This window comes from Sorex araneus, chromosome 3 (genome assembly GCF_027595985.1).
Source record: "Sorex araneus isolate mSorAra2 chromosome 3, mSorAra2.pri, whole genome shotgun sequence".
Classification (NCBI taxonomy): Eukaryota; Metazoa; Chordata; class Mammalia; order Eulipotyphla; family Soricidae; genus Sorex; species Sorex araneus.
Genome location: NC_073304.1, coordinates 62,655,070 through 62,676,596, shown reverse-complemented (window position 1 = coordinate 62,676,596; position 21,527 = coordinate 62,655,070). Strand labels below are relative to the sequence as shown.

The 21,527-nt window shown below is 36.8% G+C and overlaps 1 protein-coding gene across 3 annotated transcripts in view; it reads left to right on the top strand.

Annotated features, from left to right (window-relative positions):
• The window catches only part of SRP54 (signal recognition particle 54), a 74,931-nt gene that overhangs the window by 29,043 nt on the left and 24,361 nt on the right, over window positions 1–21,527 (top strand). For 2 of the 3 annotated variants that reach the window (XM_055129884.1, XM_004612117.2), the window contains 8 exons: window positions 670–818; window positions 1,146–1,246; window positions 1,967–2,053; window positions 4,564–4,637; window positions 4,756–4,864; window positions 10,533–10,703; window positions 14,018–14,113; window positions 15,161–20,291. In XM_055129884.1, the coding sequence (XP_054985859.1) occupies window positions 670–818; window positions 1,146–1,246; window positions 1,967–2,053; window positions 4,564–4,637; window positions 4,756–4,864; window positions 10,533–10,703; window positions 14,018–14,113; window positions 15,161–15,252 (879 nt within the window). In that variant the 3' untranslated portion in view covers window positions 15,253–20,291. Of the gene's footprint in view, window positions 1–669; window positions 819–1,145; window positions 1,247–1,966; window positions 2,054–4,563; window positions 4,638–4,755; window positions 4,865–10,532; window positions 10,704–14,017; window positions 14,114–15,160; window positions 20,292–21,527 lie in introns of those variants that run through there. The other variant, XM_055129887.1, reaches the window with a different exon arrangement.

Genomic DNA, 21,527 nt, shown 5'->3' with positions numbered 1-21,527 from the left:
TTTAAGGGAAAGAGTCTTATCTCTGCTATGTTCATTTTGATTTTAGTACACTTTGCCACTTTTCTTCTGATTTACTTTTGTTATTCTTTTACCTACAATGCAACTTCTTTATTAGCATGACTTTTTTCTCTACCCTGGCCTACTTTTTTTCTTCTTTGTTCTGACCTCACTCAAAGACTATCAGAGAGTAGTCTCCACAACTGAACCTGTTTTATAAAAATCACTGTTATTTTTGTAGGGGGTCATAGCCAACAGTGCTTGGAATCTACCAGGGCCACACCTGGTGGTAGTAGGGTACCACAGTGCTGGGGATCAAACCCATGGCCACACATACAAGGCATGTGCTCTCCTACTTGAATGAAATCTGCAGTCCCAAACTAGTGTTTTTAATCCCATTTCAGTTGTACATCAGAAGTCTGTATTTGCCAGATTTATTTTTTTCTCTTCTGACTAGAATGTAAATTCAACAAGTACAAAAATTTTCTTTCCCCAGAACCATTAGGTTCCTAAAACAGTAATTATTGACTGATTGAATAGTTTACGATAAATATTTTTATATAACTTATTTTATTTTTACCATTTTGCAGTTTACTTTCATTTATATAACTTCTAATTACAGATTTGCTAAGATCAGTAATAATATGTATCTTCTTTGTTTATGTTTTCTAGCAACCTGATAACATTGTTTATGTGATGGATGCCTCCATTGGACAAGCTTGTGAAGCTCAGGCTAAGGCTTTCAAAGATAAAGTAGATGTAGCCTCAGTAATAGTGACAAAACTTGATGGCCATGCAAAAGGAGGTGGTGCTCTTAGTGCGTAAGTATTATTGATGCTGTTGTCTTTTGCCTAGGGCTGTGTGTATGTGAGAGGGAGAGAGAGAGAGAGAGAAAAAATATGTGTTATGTGTATAACCAGAGGCTTTCTTACTGATTGTTTGTACAAAAGATTTATTAAAATATGATCTAGAAGTTTACCTAGTATGATCTATAAAAGAAGTTTAATTGGAAACAGTTTTGGAAGCTCTGATAGTGGACAATTTTGTTGTTGAAAGGAAATTTGAACTATGTACGTTTATCTAATTAACTTTGAAATGTGCTGAAAATGTGTTTTCTTTTTTGAGGTTATGCTTTCTTTGCATTATAGGGTTGCTGCCACAAAAAGTCCAATTATATTCATTGGTACAGGGGAACATATAGATGACTTTGAACCTTTTAAAACACAACCTTTTATCAGCAAACTTCTTGGTATGTACAGTGGTGGAGATTAAAACACTCTAAGAAATAGTATAGATCTTTGAGACAGATTAGGATTAAAAAAAATTTTTTTTTTTTCTGGTGGGGATGGGAGGGTCTGGAACACCCAGCAGTATTCAGAACTTAATCCTAGTTCTTTGCTCAGGGATCACTCCTGGTCTTTTGGTGGGGTTTCAGGGACCCAGGATTGAACCCAGGTCAGCCATGTGGAAGGCTTTACCCTTTGTACTATCGATCTGGCTCCAAATTAAAATTTTAATTTTGTTCTCTAATTTACCTAGTTTAGGAAAAAGATTTCCTTTCATGAATTCCTCACCTCTAAATTACCTATCATCTGCTGCCTGGGGTTAGAATTATAAAATGAATGATTAGATGTAAAGTTTCAAAGCACAGTCTAGAAATAAATGCTTTGTAACAAAACCAGAGGTATTGACATTAAAATAGTAATTTTAATGGCAGTAAAATTCATAATATCCCTAGGTAGTATAATTAGTATGGAATTTGGAATTAAACTCTCAGCTATTGTTCTTGCTTTGTTCCTTATGTTGTCATTTTGTTTCTCTAACTTCATTTTTGCATTTTCATCTAGCATGTAGTAAGAATACCAGACCTGTCCACCTAACAGGGTTATTACCTATATGTGTGTATTTTACATAATGTGAAGGTGGTTAAACAACTGGCTGCTAATTCTTTCTTCTTTGGGTCTTACAGGTATGGGTGACATTGAAGGACTGATAGATAAAGTCAATGAGTTGAAGTTGGATGACAATGAAGCACTTATAGAAAAGTTGAAACATGGTATAAAAGTAGCAAAAACTTTTTTCAGTCTCATGTCTTAGTTTATCTTTGTTAAAACTTAATATTTTTGAAATGATAAATCTCTAAAGTCAGTTATCTAAATATTCTACGTGATTAATCCGATTTAACTAATATATATTTTAAATCTTAGATATCTGAGCAGTTATAAAATCTCGTGTTTTTATTTTATTTCTTGTAATCAAATTGCCTTACTGTTAAAAATAAAACTTTTATCATTTTCCTTAAGGTAGAAGAGGTTAAAAGTAAGTTAGACTATGTTCTTTTAGTCTCTGTCCTCAAAAATTATATTAATATGAAGACTTCTATTTTTTTATTTTGGGGCCATAGCTGGTGTTGCTAAGGGCTACTCCTGGTTCCATGCTTGGGGTACATTGCAGTAATGGAAATAAAATCTAAACCTTTGAGAGAGAGTGCCGACTCCTAACCATTAGACCACCAGGTAGCGCAAAATCTAACCTTGAGCCTTCCCCATGGCCTCTATATAAGGGCACTTAAAAGGATGAGATTAAATTCTTTTTTTTCCCCTGTATTTGTGCACATTGAAGAACACTACTGCAGAGAAGTATATCATTGAGATTGAGTTTAGGTTCTTATGCACTTGAATTTATATTTAATCTTTTTAGCTATAGAATTTTTTTCAAATTAATTTATCTGTCATACGTAGATAACACTATGTATATAAAATGTCTCACATATCATAAGCATTCAACATATAATACTGAGTGTTTCTATTTTTTTCATAATGATCTTTTCATCTCTCTGATCACATATTATTCTCCTTTTGCCTTTTCATCATCTTAGGTACCTATGCTTTTCCCTCTTTCTTAAATGTAGATTTTTTTCAAGGGTTATTCCGGGCCCAGAGAAAAAAGATGGCTTTTGAATAGAGGTTTCCAACCTTTTTAAAATTTTTTTATTTTTGGGTCACACACCAGAGATGCTCAGGAGTTACTCCTGACTCTGCACTCAGGAATTATTCCTGGCAGTGCTGGGGGACCATATGGGATGCTGGGAATTGAACCCGGGTTGGCTGCATGCAATGCAAATGTCCTACCCACTGTACTATTGCTTCGGCCTGAGGCTCCCAAACTCTTACCATCTTCACATTAGGGGCTGTCTCTGACTGGGAAACTTTACCAGCATGAAAGCATCGTCTTGATCAGTGTTTCCTGAAGTGGGAGCACTCATTGGACTAGTAACCTTTGGTGCAATTGTGGGTGTGTTTTGTTTGTGGACTTAAACAAGTTGACTTCTTGGGTCCCTGGGTATTTTTTTTTTTTTCCTGAAACTGAGTGAGCAGTAGGCCATGTAAATTTGGGGACCTCTTTTCTTAACCATCTTCCTTCTCTGGATCTTGAGGCACAGATCTTTGTCTACTAGATGATTTTTTGATGTTCCACTGACACTTTGAATTCAGCATCTTTTTTCTTCCTATCCTATTCTGGTGATTATTGATGGATATTGATAGCATTGTTTATTGCCAGTCAAAAGCTTTGGGTGTCGTCATTTGCAGTGTCTCTTTCTTGCTCTGCCCATACCTTTTCCCAACTGGCAGTTCTGATGTTTCTATCTCTTAAATGTTATCATTGCATCCCTTTCTCTCCAGCTCACTTTCAATTATGTAAGTTCATCTCTTGCCTAAATTGTTTCTTGTAAATCTTAATAGATTTTACAGCTTCTTGTACTTTTCCCTTGGGATCTGCTTCTTACGCTGCAGCTAAACTGAGCTTTCAGAAATGCTCATCTGATTCCATTACTGCTTAATGGGATAGACAGCTTTGCCTTGCCCTTAAAATGTTTTTAAATGATTATCATCTAGTCCACATTTTCTGCCTTGTGTTTTGGCATTGTACTTTTTAACATTCCATGTGCCGATATGGTTTCTGTTTCTTAAAAATACATTGCTGTCTCTCCTCTCTGGGTCTTTGCTCCTTCTAGAACTGCTGTGTGAATTAGAGAAGCATCCTTTCTTAATTTTACCCTTCTCCCCCACAGCTGAACTGACAAATTAATCGCATATATCATGTCTTTTTTCAAGTGTCCATATATTATTTTCCGACTACTAATTTTCCTTTTCATAGACAGGTAGTTGTAGAAAAAACACCAGATAATCTAAAATAATTTTTTTTAAATTATATGGAGTTATATGCTTGCTCCATATCCTCGAATTTTTGGTGTTTACCAGGCTTTATAATTTTCATTATCTAAATGGGTATAGCTTGTCTACTTTGTCTCTAAGCACCTTGTGTATTTGTATATGTCTGGGTTTTTTTATTTTTCCTGTGTAATGCATGTTTCTCAAGAATAGGGTTTATCTTTGTATTCTTTAATGCATTCTATAATTTTTCATATAGTAACTGAGTTAACTTATATTCATTGATTATGTTTTTGTAAATATGCTTCAAGAAATACCTTTTTAAAAAAAGATTGGTTTTTTGAAGTAGAAATGTACGTTCTTAATTATGTGTATCATTTATTTTGTATTTCAGGTCAATTTACATTAAGAGACATGTATGAGCAATTTCAAAATATCATGAAAATGGGCCCTTTCAGTCAAATCTTGGTTAGTTACCTGAAAGTTTTTATCTTTTAAGATTTGGTGTCCCATTGAAGCAAATATTAAATATAATATTTTGAATAATTGTGAACTATTATTAATTTCATGTTTAAATGTCTTTCAGGGGATGATCCCTGGTTTTGGAACAGATTTTATGAGCAAAGGAAATGAACAAGAGTCAATGGCTAGGCTGAAGAAATTAATGACGATAATGGATAGTATGAATGATCAAGGTAAAATGGAAAGTTATTTAACTTGGAGAAAAATGTTCTGTGTATCAACAGATTGATAGTTCTGTTGTGTTACTGTGAATAAGAGGAGAAAAAAAATTTGAAAGATTTTGTTAGGTAGATTTTGACTACTGAATGTTCTTACTCAAAGTGCTGTGATTATTGGAATGACTTTGTCATTGAGAGAAATGCCTAGTGCATGGCTTCTAGTGAGTTACTAGGAAAGAATACTAGTTCTCCATGATATTGGCAGAAATGATTTTAGGGGAAGTTCATTAGTAAAATTTGGGGAATGCTGTGTTAATAAAACAGTTAAACTGTAAATTTATTCTAAATTTTTAATTTCATGTCTTTATTTTATGAAAGCCTTGGAGCCTTCAGGTATTACTATAAATTTGCTACCTGTAAGAGAGATGTTTGTTCTGAATTTGAAGGTTTTGGTTTTTTGAGAAGTATACAGCTGTCTCTCTATAACTTATGCTAATACTGCCTGATTCTTGCTGGTCTATTTTCTTGGTTATCTTGTTCTGGGCCCATTAGTTTTTCTTGTCCCATGGCACCTTTTTTTTCTCCGTGTTTTTAGCATCCCTTCTGATTTTGTCCAGCAGTATGCGGTACATTGATCACCCTTGTTTTAGCTCTAGACTACTGCTTGAGCTCATCAGCAAAGAAAATTTAGGCTGTTTTGAATTAAATTCCCTTAAGCTCTGACTAACATATTAAGATTGTGATAGACACATATATATTTTTAAAGACATGTCTTTTATCCATAAAATTCTCTCTGTAACTTCAGTTTATATTCTGTTCCCACCCCCTAGCTCCCATAAGAATATTAACATTTTTGAATTCATATTTTCTCATGTATTCACAGTCACTTTTTGATCAGACTTCCTGAAAGAACAATTTGTATTTTCAAACTACTGAAATTTCATTTGTGTTCCTGGTACCCTGAAATAGATTACCCGAAGATCTGTAATCGTTTTTGGGGTATTCCTAATGAATACCTTGTGACTTTTTCTTTAGAACATTGGAAATTGTTGACTACCTCTTTTTCTTGGTTTTCATCATTCCCCCCCATTTTCCCTTACCTTTTTTGTGAACTCAGCCTTCTTGTGCAGCCTCCTTCTGACATGGTTATATGTTAGAGTGTTCTGCCTTCCTCCCGTGTTTGTCGTTTTGCTAATTTTCTTTGATTAACTTATCTACATTTGTGCTTTACTTACTACCAGATTTATTTTTTGTAGTCTCTTCCTTTTTTTCCTGTTTTTTGTTTGCCTTGGGGGCCACACCCAGTGGTACTACTGACTGTGTTCAGGGGCTTCTCTTGGCATTGCTTGGGGGATCATAAGTGGTGCTGGGATTCAGACCAGTTTCTCGGTGTAGCCACATGATAGGCAAGCACCTTAATTATTTATTTTTCCCTCTACTTCTTTCTGAGCTCTAGATTGCATAATAACCCAAGTAGAATGGTTGTTTTTGTGTTTTCCGCACTGTAAAAACTTTTGCATGTAGAATTATTAGTTATATTTAGAGTATTTTCTGTGTTCTTTAAATATTGTCCTTATCCTTTTGCATGTATTAATCTACTGAATCATCACAACTGTAGGGGATATTTCACTATTGTAATAATAGTTCATTATTATATATCTAGCTTTTACATGTTAGGAAACTAAGACATGAGGAAGCTGTTACTTGCTCAAGGTAGAGAGTAGAGAGGCTTTACACTTAGACATTTCATCAAGTGCATGCTCTGGATCATCTCCTCTTTAGGTATTCACTCAATGATGGGCAGATATCTCTTTTCATGTTTGAAAGTTTGCCAAAATGCATCATAAGGTCACATGTAGTGGTTCTCCCATGGTGAGTGATACTTTCAGTCATTTACTGTGTCACCCAAGCTAAATTTTACTGTGGTCAATTTTAAAGTGTTTGACTTTACTCCTTCCAGTAGTGTCTATTTTGCTTTCACTGTTTTTAAGCTCTTTAATTGGGTACATACACATGGAGGATTATTATGCCCTCTTAATGAACTGACCCTTTTATATCATTATGCTTATAATGTCATTTTTCTCCCTGGTATACTTTGACATTAATACATCGTCTCCAGCTTTCCTTTTATTGTTCTTATTATACTTTTTTTTAAATGTTCTTATACTTTTAACCTGCTTATATATCACCATACATGGAAGTGAGTTTTGTGTAAACAACATACAATTAATTTTTTTCTCGTTATGCATTTTCATACTTTTAACTGATAGAGAAGCTAGAATTAAATTCTACCGTTTATTATTTTTATTCTCTCTGATTTTTATTCTTTTTCCTTTTGCTACTTTCCTGTTGGTTACTTAAACATTTGTTGATGATCCATTTTAATTTACTAAAGTTATTTATCTCAGAATAGATGCCTTCTACGGTATTACAATATACATAAATATTTAAGTTACCACTATTTACTTATGCATCAGTATTTTGTCACCTCAAGTGCAATACAGAAACTTTAATATCACTTTATATTCAGGGATTTTTTGTTTTTCTAAATATTTCTCACATCTTCCTCCTTCTCTGTCTCTTTCCTACTTATGTGTTTTTCGGGGGGGTGGGGTGGAAGTACACCTGGTGGACTCAGGACTTACTCCTGGTTCTGCACTCAGAAATCATTCCTGGTGGGGCTCAGGAAATCCTATGAGGTGCCAGCAGTTGACCCAAGTGCCTTAACCTTTGTACTGTCTCTGGCTTTCTCTTTCTTTTTTGTTTTTTCCCTTTTTTTCAGTCTTTCTCATTTCCACATAAAGGGTCTTTCTAAACATAATTTTAGGGTCAAAATCTCTAAATGCCTATTATCTTCATGATGAATTCCCAACTCTGCAAAATGCATACAGTCTTGTCCTTTTCTACTTTCAGAGCCTCTGAAATCTCTCACCTTTTATCTTTGCTTGGTTCTTAACACATTAATTCTAGGAAACCTTGTTCTGCCTCCTTGACTATCCTCACCTTTCTCCTTTTTCTGCTTATCTCTTGCTTTTTCTTCAGGACAGTTCAAGAGAAACACCCATATGGACTCTTTCCTGACTATCTCTTTTAAATTATGCCCTATCTGCATTGCTTAATTAGCTTAAGAGGAGGTGCATTTATAAAATGGATTGAGATTTTGAGGGTTTGTTTTTTGTTTTTATGTTTTCCTTTGGTTTTGGGGTCACACCCAGTGGTGCTCAAACCTTACTTCTTGCTCTGTGCTCAGAGATCACTCTTAGCAGGATTGGAGGGGACCGTATTGGGTGCTGGATATTGAACCCTGATTGGCCACGTGCAACCCACTGTACTATTGCTCGAGTCCAGATTAGGATTTTTAACTAAGTTTATTATGAAATAACTTGCTCATGTATTAAATCGGCCTGGATTTTCAGTTCACTTTGAAATGGTATGCATAAAAGATGGCATAGGCAGACTAGAATGTGTATTAAGGAAATCAGGGGAATAGTCAAAAGAGTCACATCTTTGTCACCAGGGACATGGGTGACTTTCAAATAATTGAATGGTTTATTTTGAGGGGGGCTTGGCTGTTCACATTAATGAAATAGGAAGAAGTGCCAGGCAGCAAGTGTCATTTAATAATATGAAAATATTTGTGGTGCCAAAGTGATAGTTTAACAGGTTGAACACCTGCTTTGTATGTGGCAAGCAATTGGAGTGACCTGAAGCACTGAGCCCAGAGTAGCCTCAAGCAATTATGGGGTACCCTACTCCCCCCAAAAGTAGGAGATTTTTCATAATTACAGGTATAATGAAGTGGCTTGAGTTGTTTATTAGATAGTGGATGATCTCTTCTGGGGATATTAAGACCGAGACTAGAGGACCACTTCTTTGGGGATATTGTTGCGAGAATACAGATATAATAGAAGTTTTGACTAATTTCCATCTCATAACTGAGATTATGTACAACTAAAGCTAGAAGAAATTCTTCATATCCTAAGAGTTACCAAAAAACACTTAGTGGGGTTTACTCATTTGTCATGGAAATTAATCTTTATCTTACAGAACAAATTTGAATAGTACTAGCACTAATTGCTTGGTTATGAAACATAAATTTTGTTTTTACTTGGTTATAATAAATATAACCACTTTCGGTGGGCTGGAGTAATAGCACAGCTGGTAGGGTGTTTGCCTTGCAAGCGGCCGACCCGGGTTCGATCCCCAGCATCCCATATCGTTCCCTGAGCACCGCCAGGAGCGATTCCTGTGCATCGCCAGGTGTGACCCCAAAAGCAAAATAAATAAATAAATAAATAAATAAATAAATAAATATAACCACTTTCCTGTTGATTATTATATAGATTAAACCTACCATTTTCTGCTTCCTTGTATGCCTAAGTTTATCACTTATGCAGTGTTTCCGGAGCTAGAGATATAGTATAGCGAGTAGAATGCTTGCCTTGCACACTGCTGACCTGGATTCAATCGTAGGCATCCCATATGACCCCTGCAATTATGCAGTTTTGTTGCATGCACTCAGTCTGGGTTTGATCTCCACATAATTCCCTCTGAGCCTCACACAGTCTGATTCTTGAGCACAGAGCCAAGAGTAAGTCCTGAGTACAGTTAAATGTGACTCAAAAATAAAAACAATAAAGTTTTCCAGAGTAGGGTGTTAGAGCCGGTGGGGGGGGTGGTGGTGGTGGTGGTGGTGGTGGTGGTGGTGGTGGTGGTGGTGTGTGTGTGTGTGTGTGTGTGTGCGCGTGTCTGTCCGTGCACACATGAGACTCATTTCAGCGGAGGTGGTAGTAACCTTAGGTGCAATTGGGGGGACACATTCTTTTTGTTTGCTTATGCTTAAGGCAGATATATTTTCAGGGGACAATGAGTGATTTTTTTTTCCTCTGAAAAGGGGGTAATAGAACAAAGTATGAGCCTCTGATTTTAAAGGTTTATATTTAGCATAGACCTAAGATGAGTACTTTCATTCTTTTTCATTTTCAACTTTTTGTATTGAATCACTGTGAGGTAGACCCTTACAAAGCTGTTTGTGATTAGTTTTCAGTTATACAGTATTCCAGCACCCATCATTACCTAGAACCAGTGTCCCGAGGTTCCCTCCCATCACCCCCCAGGCTGTGTCTGTGGTATTAGTTGGGAGTGGACTGTCACTGTCATAGTCACTGTCATCTTGTTGCTCATTGATTTGCTCGAGCGAGTGGGCACTAGTAAGTCTCCATTGTGAGACTTGTTACTGTTTTTGCATATCTAATACACCATGGGTAGCTTGCCAGGCTCTGCCCTGTGGGCGAGATACTCTCGGTAGTTTGCTGGGCTCTTCGAGAGGGGCGGAAGAATGGAACCCGGGTCAGCCGCATGCAAGGCGAACACCTTACCTGCCGGGCTATCACTCCAGCCCATCAGTTGGAGGTGGACATAGGTTTAAAACATTTTCAGAATGTTCTATTTTATTTAAAATGTAGTACGCGTACATGTGTGTTTATTTTGTTATTTTGATAGCATGTGTTACTCTTTTGAAGTATTCCATGTTTAATTTTTAAAAATCAGGCACAAACATTGCAAATGATATCATTTATTCTAGTAACATATTTGTTTCTCAGTATGTAAGATATTTGCACATAACTGCTTTGATAATTAATGAAACAATATATAAGTGAGAGTTATTGATTCCTTTTCACAGAACTCGACAGTACTGATGGTGCTAAGGTGTTTAGTAAGCAACCAGGAAGAATCCAGAGGGTAGCAAGAGGTTCAGGTGTGTCTACAAGAGATGTTCAAGAACTTTTGACACAATATACCAAATTTGCACAGATGGTAAAGAAGATGGGAGGTATCAAAGGACTTTTCAAAGGTAAGAAAGAAGTAAAGCACTCACCACTAGTTAATGAAGAGAAAAACGTTGAGAATCTAAAAATTAAAGCCAGAAAATACTGCCACTATTGGAAAATATACTGCCAAATTTCCTTTTCTATTTAAGCATTTCCAGGATACAAATATGATGTGTGAAGTACATTTTCAGAATAAACACTAATGTTAAAAATGCTTTAATGATATTATTTTATGAAGTTATAATTTATATTAAGGAAAATTTAGAAAATATATCAAATTAGCACTGTAGCACTGTCGTCCCATTGTTAATCGGTTTGCTCGAGCGGGCACCAGTAATGTCTCTGTTGTGAGACTTGTTATTGTTTTTTGGCATATCGAATACTCCACAGGTAGCTTGCCAGGCTCTGCCGTGCAGGCAGGATACCCTCTGTTGCTTGCCAGGCTCTCCAAGAGGGGTGGAGGAATCAATCCGGTTGGCTTCGTGCAAGGCAAACGCCCTACCCGCTGTGCTATCACTCCAGCCCATATATGAAATTATATATACATTCATTCATTCATACATGAAATTACAAGAAAAAAATTTAAATACCCCATTCAGTTTACTTTTGGGTATGTGAGTTTTTTCAGTGAGCTACATTATCATTCCTAGGCTTTATTTTTTTTTTTATCCTTCTTGGAACTTATTTTTCAATTTATTATTTTTTATTTTTCCAGAATTAATCAATTATCTTAGTCTCATTTAAAAGTTTTTTTTTTTTTTTTTTTTGCTTTTTGGGTCACACCCAATGATGCACAGGGGTTACTCCTGGCTCATGCACTCAGGAATTACTCCTGGCGGTGCTCGGGGGACCATATGGGATGCTGGGAATTGAACCCGGGTTGGCCGTGTGCAAGGCAAACGCCCTACCCACTGTGCTATCACTCCAGCCCCTCATTTAAAAGTTTCTTAAAGGAGCTGGAGCAGTAGTACAGCAGTAGGGTATTTTCCTTACTCATCGCCCACCCGTATTCAACTCCTGGCACTCCATATGTTCCACCAAATCCTGCCAGGAGGGATTCCTGAGTGTAGAGTCAGGAGTATATCCTGAGCACTGCTGACTATGACCCAAAAGCCAAAAGAAAAGATGCTTCTAAATTTTAAACAACTGTCTCACAATGGAGACGTTACTGGTGCCCGCTCGACCACATCGATGAGCAACGGGATGACAGTGATACTTATTTTATTTTTTGGCTTTGGGGCCACATGTGGTAGTGCTCAGGACTTACTCTTGGCTCTGCATTGACTTCAGGGACCATACATAGTATAAGGGATCAATCCTGGATCAGCTGCTTGCAAGGCAGCACCTTACCTGCATCTCATACTGCCTCGCCCCTAAATTTTAAAGAGCTCTTAAATGGAGTTCATCATTTAATAAATGTTGCTCAAATGAGTTCCCAAGAGGACCAGTAGAGGGAATTACATCATCTTTATTATTTTTTTCCCCCACAGATTCATTGTATCTTTGCTCTTGGGGTGTGGGTATGGGCCTGGGATTTTGGGTCACACTTTAGTGGTATTCAGGGACTACTAGCTCTGTGCTTGGGCTACCGAGTGGTATCAGGGATCATGCCAGGGTTGACCACATATATGGCAAACTCCCTAACCCCTCTGTATTATCTCTATGATAGACAGATTGGTTAGTTTTATAAAAATGTTTTTAAGGGGCTGGAGAGATAGTATAGCAGGTAAGGCACATGTCTAATATACAGCCAAGCCTAGGTTCGATCCCCTGTACTGTGTATGATCATCCAAGCCCTACCAGGAGTGATCCCTGTCCAGTGAGCCAGGAGTAAGCCACGAGCACTGCTGGGTGGGACCCCAACACCAAACCAAACCAAAATATATATAATTTATTCAGATTGTCTACCTTTGTCATAAAATAAGGGCAGAACAGATTTGTTTTTACTATTTTGAGAATTTTAAAATTTTTTTTGGTTTGGGGACCACACCCAGTGATTCTTAGGGGCTACTCCTGGCTCTGTGCTCAAGAATTACTCTGGTGGTAGTTGGTGGGGGACTATCTGGGATACTGGGGATCAAACCTGGGTTGGTCGTGTATAGACAAACAAACACCCTACCCACTTTACTGTTTCTCTGACCCCCTGGAACATCTTTAATCTTAATTTTCAGAAATAACTTCTGAGTTAATGGTCTTTTGAAAAAGATAATTTTGTTGAAGCAGCTCTGATTATTTTGTTGCATTGGTGCTGTCTTGTTTCCTGTTCTTTATAGCCCAGCAACTGTTCTCTAAGGAAGCTCTTAATTGTTTTGCTCCAGAGTGTCTCTCTTTCATTTTGTTTATTATTATTTTTTTGTGTTGCTGGGGATGAATTTTGGCCTCACATTGCTAGGCAAGTGTTCTACTGCTGAGCTACATTCCTGGCTCCCTGTGTCTCTTTTTAAACTCCCTGCTGTTTTAAACTCTTGAGACTAAAAATGTGGGAACTCGTTGATCAATGGTTTTAATTTTTTTCCCTTATTCTTTAATAGCTTAGATATGCACAAATCTTTCAAGTTCATTCAAACTCATTTTTTATACTCATTTATCAGTAGACTTCTGTTTCTGTTTAATCCATTATTTGTAAACATTGAACATTTTCCCATCCTTCTATTAAACAATTTCATATCTTACTATTGATGATAACAGTAATATAGTTATGTCTATTGTGGCTCATTCACAGGTATAACTAAGTTTTGACAAAAATTCCTTCATTTAAAATCCTTTAAAGATCTCTTAATACAGATTTTCACTCATTTTTTTCATAAATGTGATTTAATTGAGGTAGATTAGAATGGAACATGTCCCAGGGGCCAGAATGATATTACAGTGGATAGCGTGTTTGTCTTGCACACAGTTTTCCTGGGTTTAATCCCCAGCAACATAAAAGGTTTTGTTGAGCATGTCCAGGAGCTATGCCTGAGTACAGAGCTATGCCTTTAGCATTGCAGAGTGTGGCCCAAAAAAAACAGACAAAAAAAAAGAAATAATCATGTTAGTGATAAGATTAAAGGTGATATAATTTTTTTTGTTTTATGGGCTGGAGAGAGAGTACAGTGGGTAAGACACTTGCTTTTCTTGTATGCAGCTGCTGAGTTCTATCCCCAGAACCCCATATTGTACCTTGAGCCTGGCCAGGAGTGAGTCCTGAGCAGAGACAGAAATAAGCCCTGAGCATTGCTGGGGATGGCCCAAAAATTTAAAATAATTTTGTTAAAGTTGATTCACTTCTTTAAACGTCTTGAGATAGCTAATTTATAGTCCATTTTATATTGATTCAAAACTTTCTGTTTTTCAGGTGGTGACATGTCTAAGAATGTGAGTCAGTCACAAATGGCAAAATTGAATCAACAAATGGCAAAAATGATGGATCCAAGAGTTCTTCATCACATGGGTAAATATAAAATTTGCTGCCACTTGCTGATAATATAGTTTAATCTGAAGTGGTTGAGTTTTAGTAAGCCTTCTGTTTTAGTATTATGAAAATGTCTTCAAAAGATAAGTGCTCTAGGGGCTGGAGTAATAATAGTAAAACATTTGTCTTGTATGCATTTGACCTGGGTGTAATCCCCAGTACCTCATACAGTCCTGATTAATCCCTGAATGTTGAGCCCAGAGTAAACCCTGTGCAGTGTCAGGAGGTACAGTCCAAAAGTCCCAGAAAAAAAAAAAAGTACTTTAAGGGAAAAGGTTATTTGAATTCCAAGTTGAATATTTATAATAGGATTAGATTAAATGTAAGGTTTTACTCACTCTCTTTTACTTGTCTTTGGAGGAAAAGTTTTGTAACTTTTCTAAATTTCATTTTTTCCTAAAATTTAGGAAATTTTGATAATCACATAAGCTCTGTTATTTATTAAAGCATTTAGTTCTGGGGGCTGGAGCGATAGCACAGTGGGTAGGGCATTTGCCTTGCAGGCGGCCGACCCAGGTTCGGTTCCCAGCATCCTATCAGGTTCCCTGAGCGCTGCCAGGAGTAATTCCTAAGTGCAGAATCAGGAGTCACCCCTGTGCATTGCCAGGTGTGACCCAAAAAGCAAACAACAACAACAACAAAAGTGTTTAGTTCTGGGATAATAGTAGTTGTTTAATAAATGATGCATTCCCATCTCGAATTTCTATGAAATAATCTTCTTCCCCTCCCAAATCTTCATTATAAGACTACTTTGGACTTCCCAGAAAAACTGATTTTGTTTAAATTTATTGACACTACTGTATGAAAGGAATTATTGTAAGATCTTTTCATGTATTATCTCACTTAACAACTTTCAAGGTGATTATTTGTTCTACAATAAAGTTGGCACTGCAGATTTTTAATTAATAGGCTGAGACAGAACCAAATTTCAATTACACATAGTGTATTTTAATAGAAGTGTTTAGGCAAAAAACTAAATGTTTCAAATATACTTCATAATTTTATTTTATTCTACTCTCACTCTAGGTGGTATGGCAGGACTTCAGTCAATGATGAGGCAGTTTCAACAGGGTGCTGCTGGCAATATGAAAGGCATGATGGGATTCAATAATATGTAAAAGAAGATGCCTTAATATAAACTGACTTAGTTGATTACATTATTTGCCGAGACCTCAAAGTTTCCCTTCTTTTTGCAAACGGGGGGAAAAAAAGTATTTTTCTTGCCTCTTTCCCTTATCCTTTTTCTTCTTGTCTTCTCATTTCTTTTTCCTTTCTTTCTTCCCTACATCTCTTTGATATAAGGGAGGAAAATATGGTTTTTTGTGGAAATCATTATAATTTTGCTTTAGATTTTCTTTTGTTTTCACCATCATACCACTTCTTAAATTAAATCATGATGTAAAATTTTAGTACTTAAAAGTTTTTAATTGTCTCAAAGGCCAAGAATTACATTTGTAAACAGTTCGGTCAGTAGTTACATGATGTCTCAATAAAAAGTGCTGTAAAATAAATTTTAAAATTGTTATAAGTTAAGGGGGTGTTAATTTTCTTTTTGATTTTAAATGATCCATGTATAACATTTAAAAGCAGACAGAAAAACCAACAGCTGTATTTCATCAAAACTACTTCTAGGGGTCAGAAAGATATCTCAGCATGCTTGATGCAGAATGGAGGAAGTCTGGGTTTATCCCTAGCTCTGAATGTTCCCTGAACACTTGGGAGCAAGTCCCAATCACAGAGCTGGGAATAGGCCTCAACTGCTATTTGTGGTTCCTCCAAATTTATAAAAGCTTTTCTTACGTAAGTTGCATTTTTATTTCATATTTTTGAACCATTAATGGCAGTGTTTTTTTAAAGCCAATTTTATTGTTCTTACATCTGAAAACTGAAGAAATGAAAACACTTTGATAATAGTAGCTAATGTACATACCTCCTAATGAGAAAGTAATTGCAAATACCAGGGCTGTCACTATTTTATATTAAAAATAGTGGCTGGAGCGATAGTACTGTGGGGAAAGTGTTTGCCTTGCACGAGACCTGCCTGGGTTCAGTCCCTGGCACCCTATATGGTCCCCTGAACCTGTGAGGAGTGATCCCTGAGTGCAGAGCCAAGATAAATCCCTGCGCATTGCTGGGTGTGGCTCCAAAACAAAATAAAACCAAAAAAGGACACTATCATTCATCTGAGGCTGGAGCAATAGTATAGCTGGTAGGACAAATGAACTTTCTTTCTTTTTTTTGCTTCATTTGGGCACACCTTGTGGTACTCGGGTTACTTCTGGCTCTGCACTCAGGCATTATCTGGTGGTGCTCAGGGTACCATTTGGGATGCCAGAGATCGAGCTCAGATTGGCCATGTGCAAGGCAAATGTCCCAAATGAACAATTCAATATGATGAATATCAGTGATCTCCTGGGAGAATTATATTTGTTGGCATATAAAATGTAAGATGTACATGAACACGTGGAAAATTTATTGCAATTTTATGTAAAATATTTATTTTTCATCATGTAAAAGAGACTAATATGTTACATAAATCACTGTATTGATTAGATAAATACAGCATATTATAATGAGAAGTCTTTCTAATTTGCCCTATTAGTGATCGTGAATAATGGAACTTAAATTCGGCTGGACCTATATATAGTACAGTGGGTGGGGTACTTATCTTGCATGCAGCCAACGTGGGATTGATTCTTGGCATCCCATATACTTCCCCAATCCAGCCAAAGTGATCCCTGAACACAGAGCCAGGAGTAAGCCCTGGCTCTGTGGCACAAAAACACCACCAGTTGTGGCACAAAAACAAAGAAGTGTCACCTAACTAAAAAGAAATGTAATATTATCAGTAACTGCTGTACATAGAAGGTAACAAGACTAGGAAATATTTTTAGAACTATTAATGTAGGTAAAATAGAATGGCAATACCTAATTTCAGTAAAATACAGGGACCTAAAATTAACATAAAATATATTAATTTCTTATATAAAAACAAGTATTTCCATAAAAATGAAAAAAGGTGTTTCAGAAATATGAAGGAATTTCAACTGGATACTTGTATATGCAGTAGATCAAGTATTTTTGTTATTTGGGGACCACACTGTCAGGTGTTCAGTGACTAATCCTATTCTGTTTATTCTTGGTGATGCTTAGGGGACCATATTTCGTGCTGGGAGGGTTGAACTAAGTCTTCTATTTGAATATAGAAACCAGCCAAAGAATTTGAATGAGCTCTAATAAAAACTGTAACAGGCCGGAGAGATAGTACAGGAAGTACTTCATTACAGGTACCTTGCACTGCAGCCAACCTGGGTTTGATCCTTGTATATTGTTCCCTGAGTAACGCTGGATGTGTGAGCCCCTTGGGAAAAAAATCATAAAATTTAAAAACAAACCCGATGTAGAGCATTAACAACTAAAGTAAGCTTTGATCTTCTTTAAAACCTAGTAATTATTAGTAGAGCCAAATAAGTTATATTTAACACTAGAGTTATCCTCGCCTCAAATCTAAATGGTTTTCTTTATTGGCTTTCATTGGGTGAGAAAGTCACCTTCAAAATTAAGTTTCAGCAACAGAGTTCAAAAAATTAAGCTTTTATTGTAATAAAGCTGAGCTTAATATGCTCTTTGCTTTTGGCCATTAGTTATGGGAATATAAATTTAGATGTTGGGGAATTAGTTTAAATTTTAGTCCTAGATCAGTTAATGACATAGAGAATTTAGTTATGAGGGGTTTTTTTACATTTTGTGCTCAGTGTTGAATAGTTAGCTAATCTTACTCTTCTCTGCTGACATCTGGGTAATATGGGCATTTTGAGTGTTAGGTAATTTTCAGAAACATTTTTTCTTTTTTATTGATTTATCATTGTTTTATTATGGAAATTTGGAGAAGATGCTTTTAAACTGAAAATACAAAGTATAAACTGGTGATTATGATACGCTTGCTTTGCTAATATTTTTTTTTTTTTTGCTTTTTGGGTCACACCCGGCGATGCACAGGGGTCACTCCTGGCTCTTGCACTCAGGAATCACTCCTGGCGGTGCTCAGGGGACCATATGGGATGCTGGGATTCGAACTCGGGTCGGCCGCATGCAAGGCAAACGCCCTACCCGCTGTGCTATCACTCCAGCCCCATTGCTTTGCTAATATTATGGTACAAAAGTGATTTTGACCTACATGTACTATTTTCAGTTTTCTCATTTTACTTCCTCTTCATTTAAAATCATTTGAAGAGCATCTTTCAGCTTCTCTAGGCTTAAAGGGCTTTTTCATTAGCCTAAAACAGTGCATTCTCAGTGCTAGTTGAATCCTAAGTGGGAAAATAATCTGAAAGTCCATTGCAGTACCTGCTTAAAAAAGGGATAATTCACATGTGCCACTCACTAAGAAAACCTTCTACTTGGGGTCTGCGGCTCCTCCATTAATACTACATAAAGGACTGTATTTTATGGTAAGTAGAATGGAGTAATGGCCTTTTATTGTGGGTTATTTTTCCTAAGCAACTTACACTAACGTTTTTTCTCCTAGAAAACACACCATATTTGCATCAAGTGAGGAGAACATTTAATGTATACCTGTCTAAAATTTAGGAATGTTTGCTTGTTTTTAATGATTTTATATTAGAATGGTGGAAATTTTCTCCCTGATTACCCAAAAGTTATTTATTTTTTATTGAATAACCATGTGAAAAGAGGTTTTTTGGGACATTTCTTATTAATGAACCTGTACGTTTGCTTTCTTGATCAGAACCTGCCTGTGCTCAGGGCTTACTTCTGACCCTAAGCTCAGGAATCACTCCTGGCTAACTGAGGGCAGGATGGGGTGGGTACATTGTATGGTGTCCTGGATTGAAGCTGGGTCAGCAGGGTGCAAGGCAAATGCTCTACCCATTGTACTATTGCTCCAACTCCTGCGCCAATACTTTCTGATATTGGGAAAATAATGGTATCAGAGTTTTCATTTCTGGCACAAGAATTGTACAAATTGCTTTCCTGTTGCTTGGCACTCCTTTTGAAATGGGATACTGGGGTTATGCAACCCTTCAGTTATGTGTGTCCCTTTGATTTTTTTGTAATTTTCTTTGTTAATAAAAAAAAACCTGGATTACCTGTCCTGGGAGAAAAGGCATCTCTGTAATCTTTATTATACCTGAGTTCTTATTTTTTGTTATCAAGTTTGACAAGTATAACTTTAGGATATACAGAATACAAAGAAGATAATGTTTGATGACTAATGTCACATAAAAAAAATTCTGACCAAATTTTGGGGCTGGAGCCATAGTACGGTGGGTAAGGCGTTTGCCTTGAACATGACTACCCAAGTTTGATCCCTGGCATCCCATATTGCCCACTAACCACTGCCAGGACTGATCCATGAATACAGAGCCAGGAAGAAGCCCTAAGCATTGCCAGGTGTGGCCCAAAAACCAACGAAAAAAATTTTGACCACATTTTAATAAAAAAATAGTGTTTACTTTCATTGGTTTCTTGTATATAGAACTATAAAGCTTAGTGGATATCTCTTGTTAACTAAACTTTAAAACTTTAATTTCCATATGTATATTTTCACATATCACACTATTTTTTGGTTTAGAAATGTTCTGTCATAGTTTTCTGAACAGAAAACTATTTTTTTCTATTTTGGTTTTTGAGCCACACCCGGTGGTGCTGAGTATTCCCAGAATTGTGTTTGGGGATCACTCCTATTGGTGCTTGGGGGTCTTTATATGGTGCCATGGATTGAACAGTTTGGAATGTGTTAGGCAAACACCTTATCCCTGTACTATCCTTGACCCCACATTTTTATTCTGTTCATTTGTTTTGTTTGGGGGGGTCACACCCAACTTTGCTCAAGGCTTACTCCTGGCTCTATATGTAAGGTGCTGGATGACCATATGTGTTTCGGGGAATCCAGCCTGGCAAGGCCAGTGCCCTACATGCTATACTGTCTGGCCCTCCACATTTTTATTCTTTAGAATGAAAGAGTGACTAAGCTTGTAAAGCTTTAGAATTTCAAGTAAATTATCCTGAATTTATTTTTTGTTCGAGTGACATAAGAATGAAAGATTTGGCATGTTTCTCAGATTCCCACTATAGGTGAGCTATGACAGGAAATAATGACAATACAAGTAAGCCCAAATAAATCCATTAGAATTTCTGTGCTTTTGTGTTATGTGAATTATTTGTAACAAACTGCTTTTGATATTTTTATTGTGTTAGCATTAATTATTCCTAGAAATATTTACTTTAACGTGGAATGACTTGCATTGTGAAAATTTAGTAAACTAAAAATTTATAAACTGAAAGTTCTGTTTCAGCAGTGAAAGTTGTAAAATTGTATTTGTCAATTTGGAAAATAAGATCATGCATTTATAATAACCACAAATTTTAAATGGCCATTATCCTTCTGACCAGTAAAAAGGGATTTTCAGGCTTGCTATTCAAGGCCCTGTTCTCTCTTGAAGACTTGATTGTCTCCGTGTCTCTGCTTGCTCTTTCCACTCCAGAAAAGCCTGTGTTCTCCTTGAACACATATTTCCTCTTTTCTCTCCCCTCACAGCTTTCTTTCCTTACTTTCTTTTAGGTTTTTTGGTTTTTGTTTTTTTGGGCCACACCTTGCTGTGCTCAGGACTTACTCCTGGCTCTGTGCTCAGACATCACTGCAGAGGACCATATGGGTTCTGAGCCTGAACCTGGGCCTGCTGTGTCCAAGACAAACACCCTACCTAACCACTGTATTATCTCTCTGGTCCCATGCCCTTACATCTTTCTTAGTTTCAATCCATAAAAACACTTGCTTCAAGTTTTTGAAAAAGGATTTTGATTACATACAATGAATGTACAAAAGACTTCTTTGTGAAAGTCAACTATGAAGCCGTTAACTATTTTTCTTCTCAATTAGCAGTTCTTGCCATTTTGGACTGTCTTGATCCCTTTCATTAGACAGCATGAAATTATGTTACTAACATGTTCGTTTTAGCTACAAAATAACTTCATTACCAGAATGTAGATTATAAAATTCCAACCATTTTTTAAAACAGATGGTTTTCAGTTGAGCTTTTGGAGGTTTTGGTTGTGTGTTGAGTTCTAATTAAATGCAAGATGTGGTCAGGGAGATTAATAGGTAAATCACTTCTTTCTTTGCACGCAATCAACCTGCGTTTGATCCCCACCCCACCATATGGTCTCCCTAAGCCTGCCAGGAGTGATCCCTGCATACAAAAATCAAAGTTATACACAGGGGGCTGGAGCAATAGCACAGCATGTAGGGCGTTTGCCTTGCACGCGGCCGACCTGGCATTTCATTTGGTCCCCTGAGCACCGCCAGGAGTAATTTCTGAGTGCAGAGCCAGGAGTACCCCTGAGCGTTGCTGGGTGTGAACAAGCAAAAACA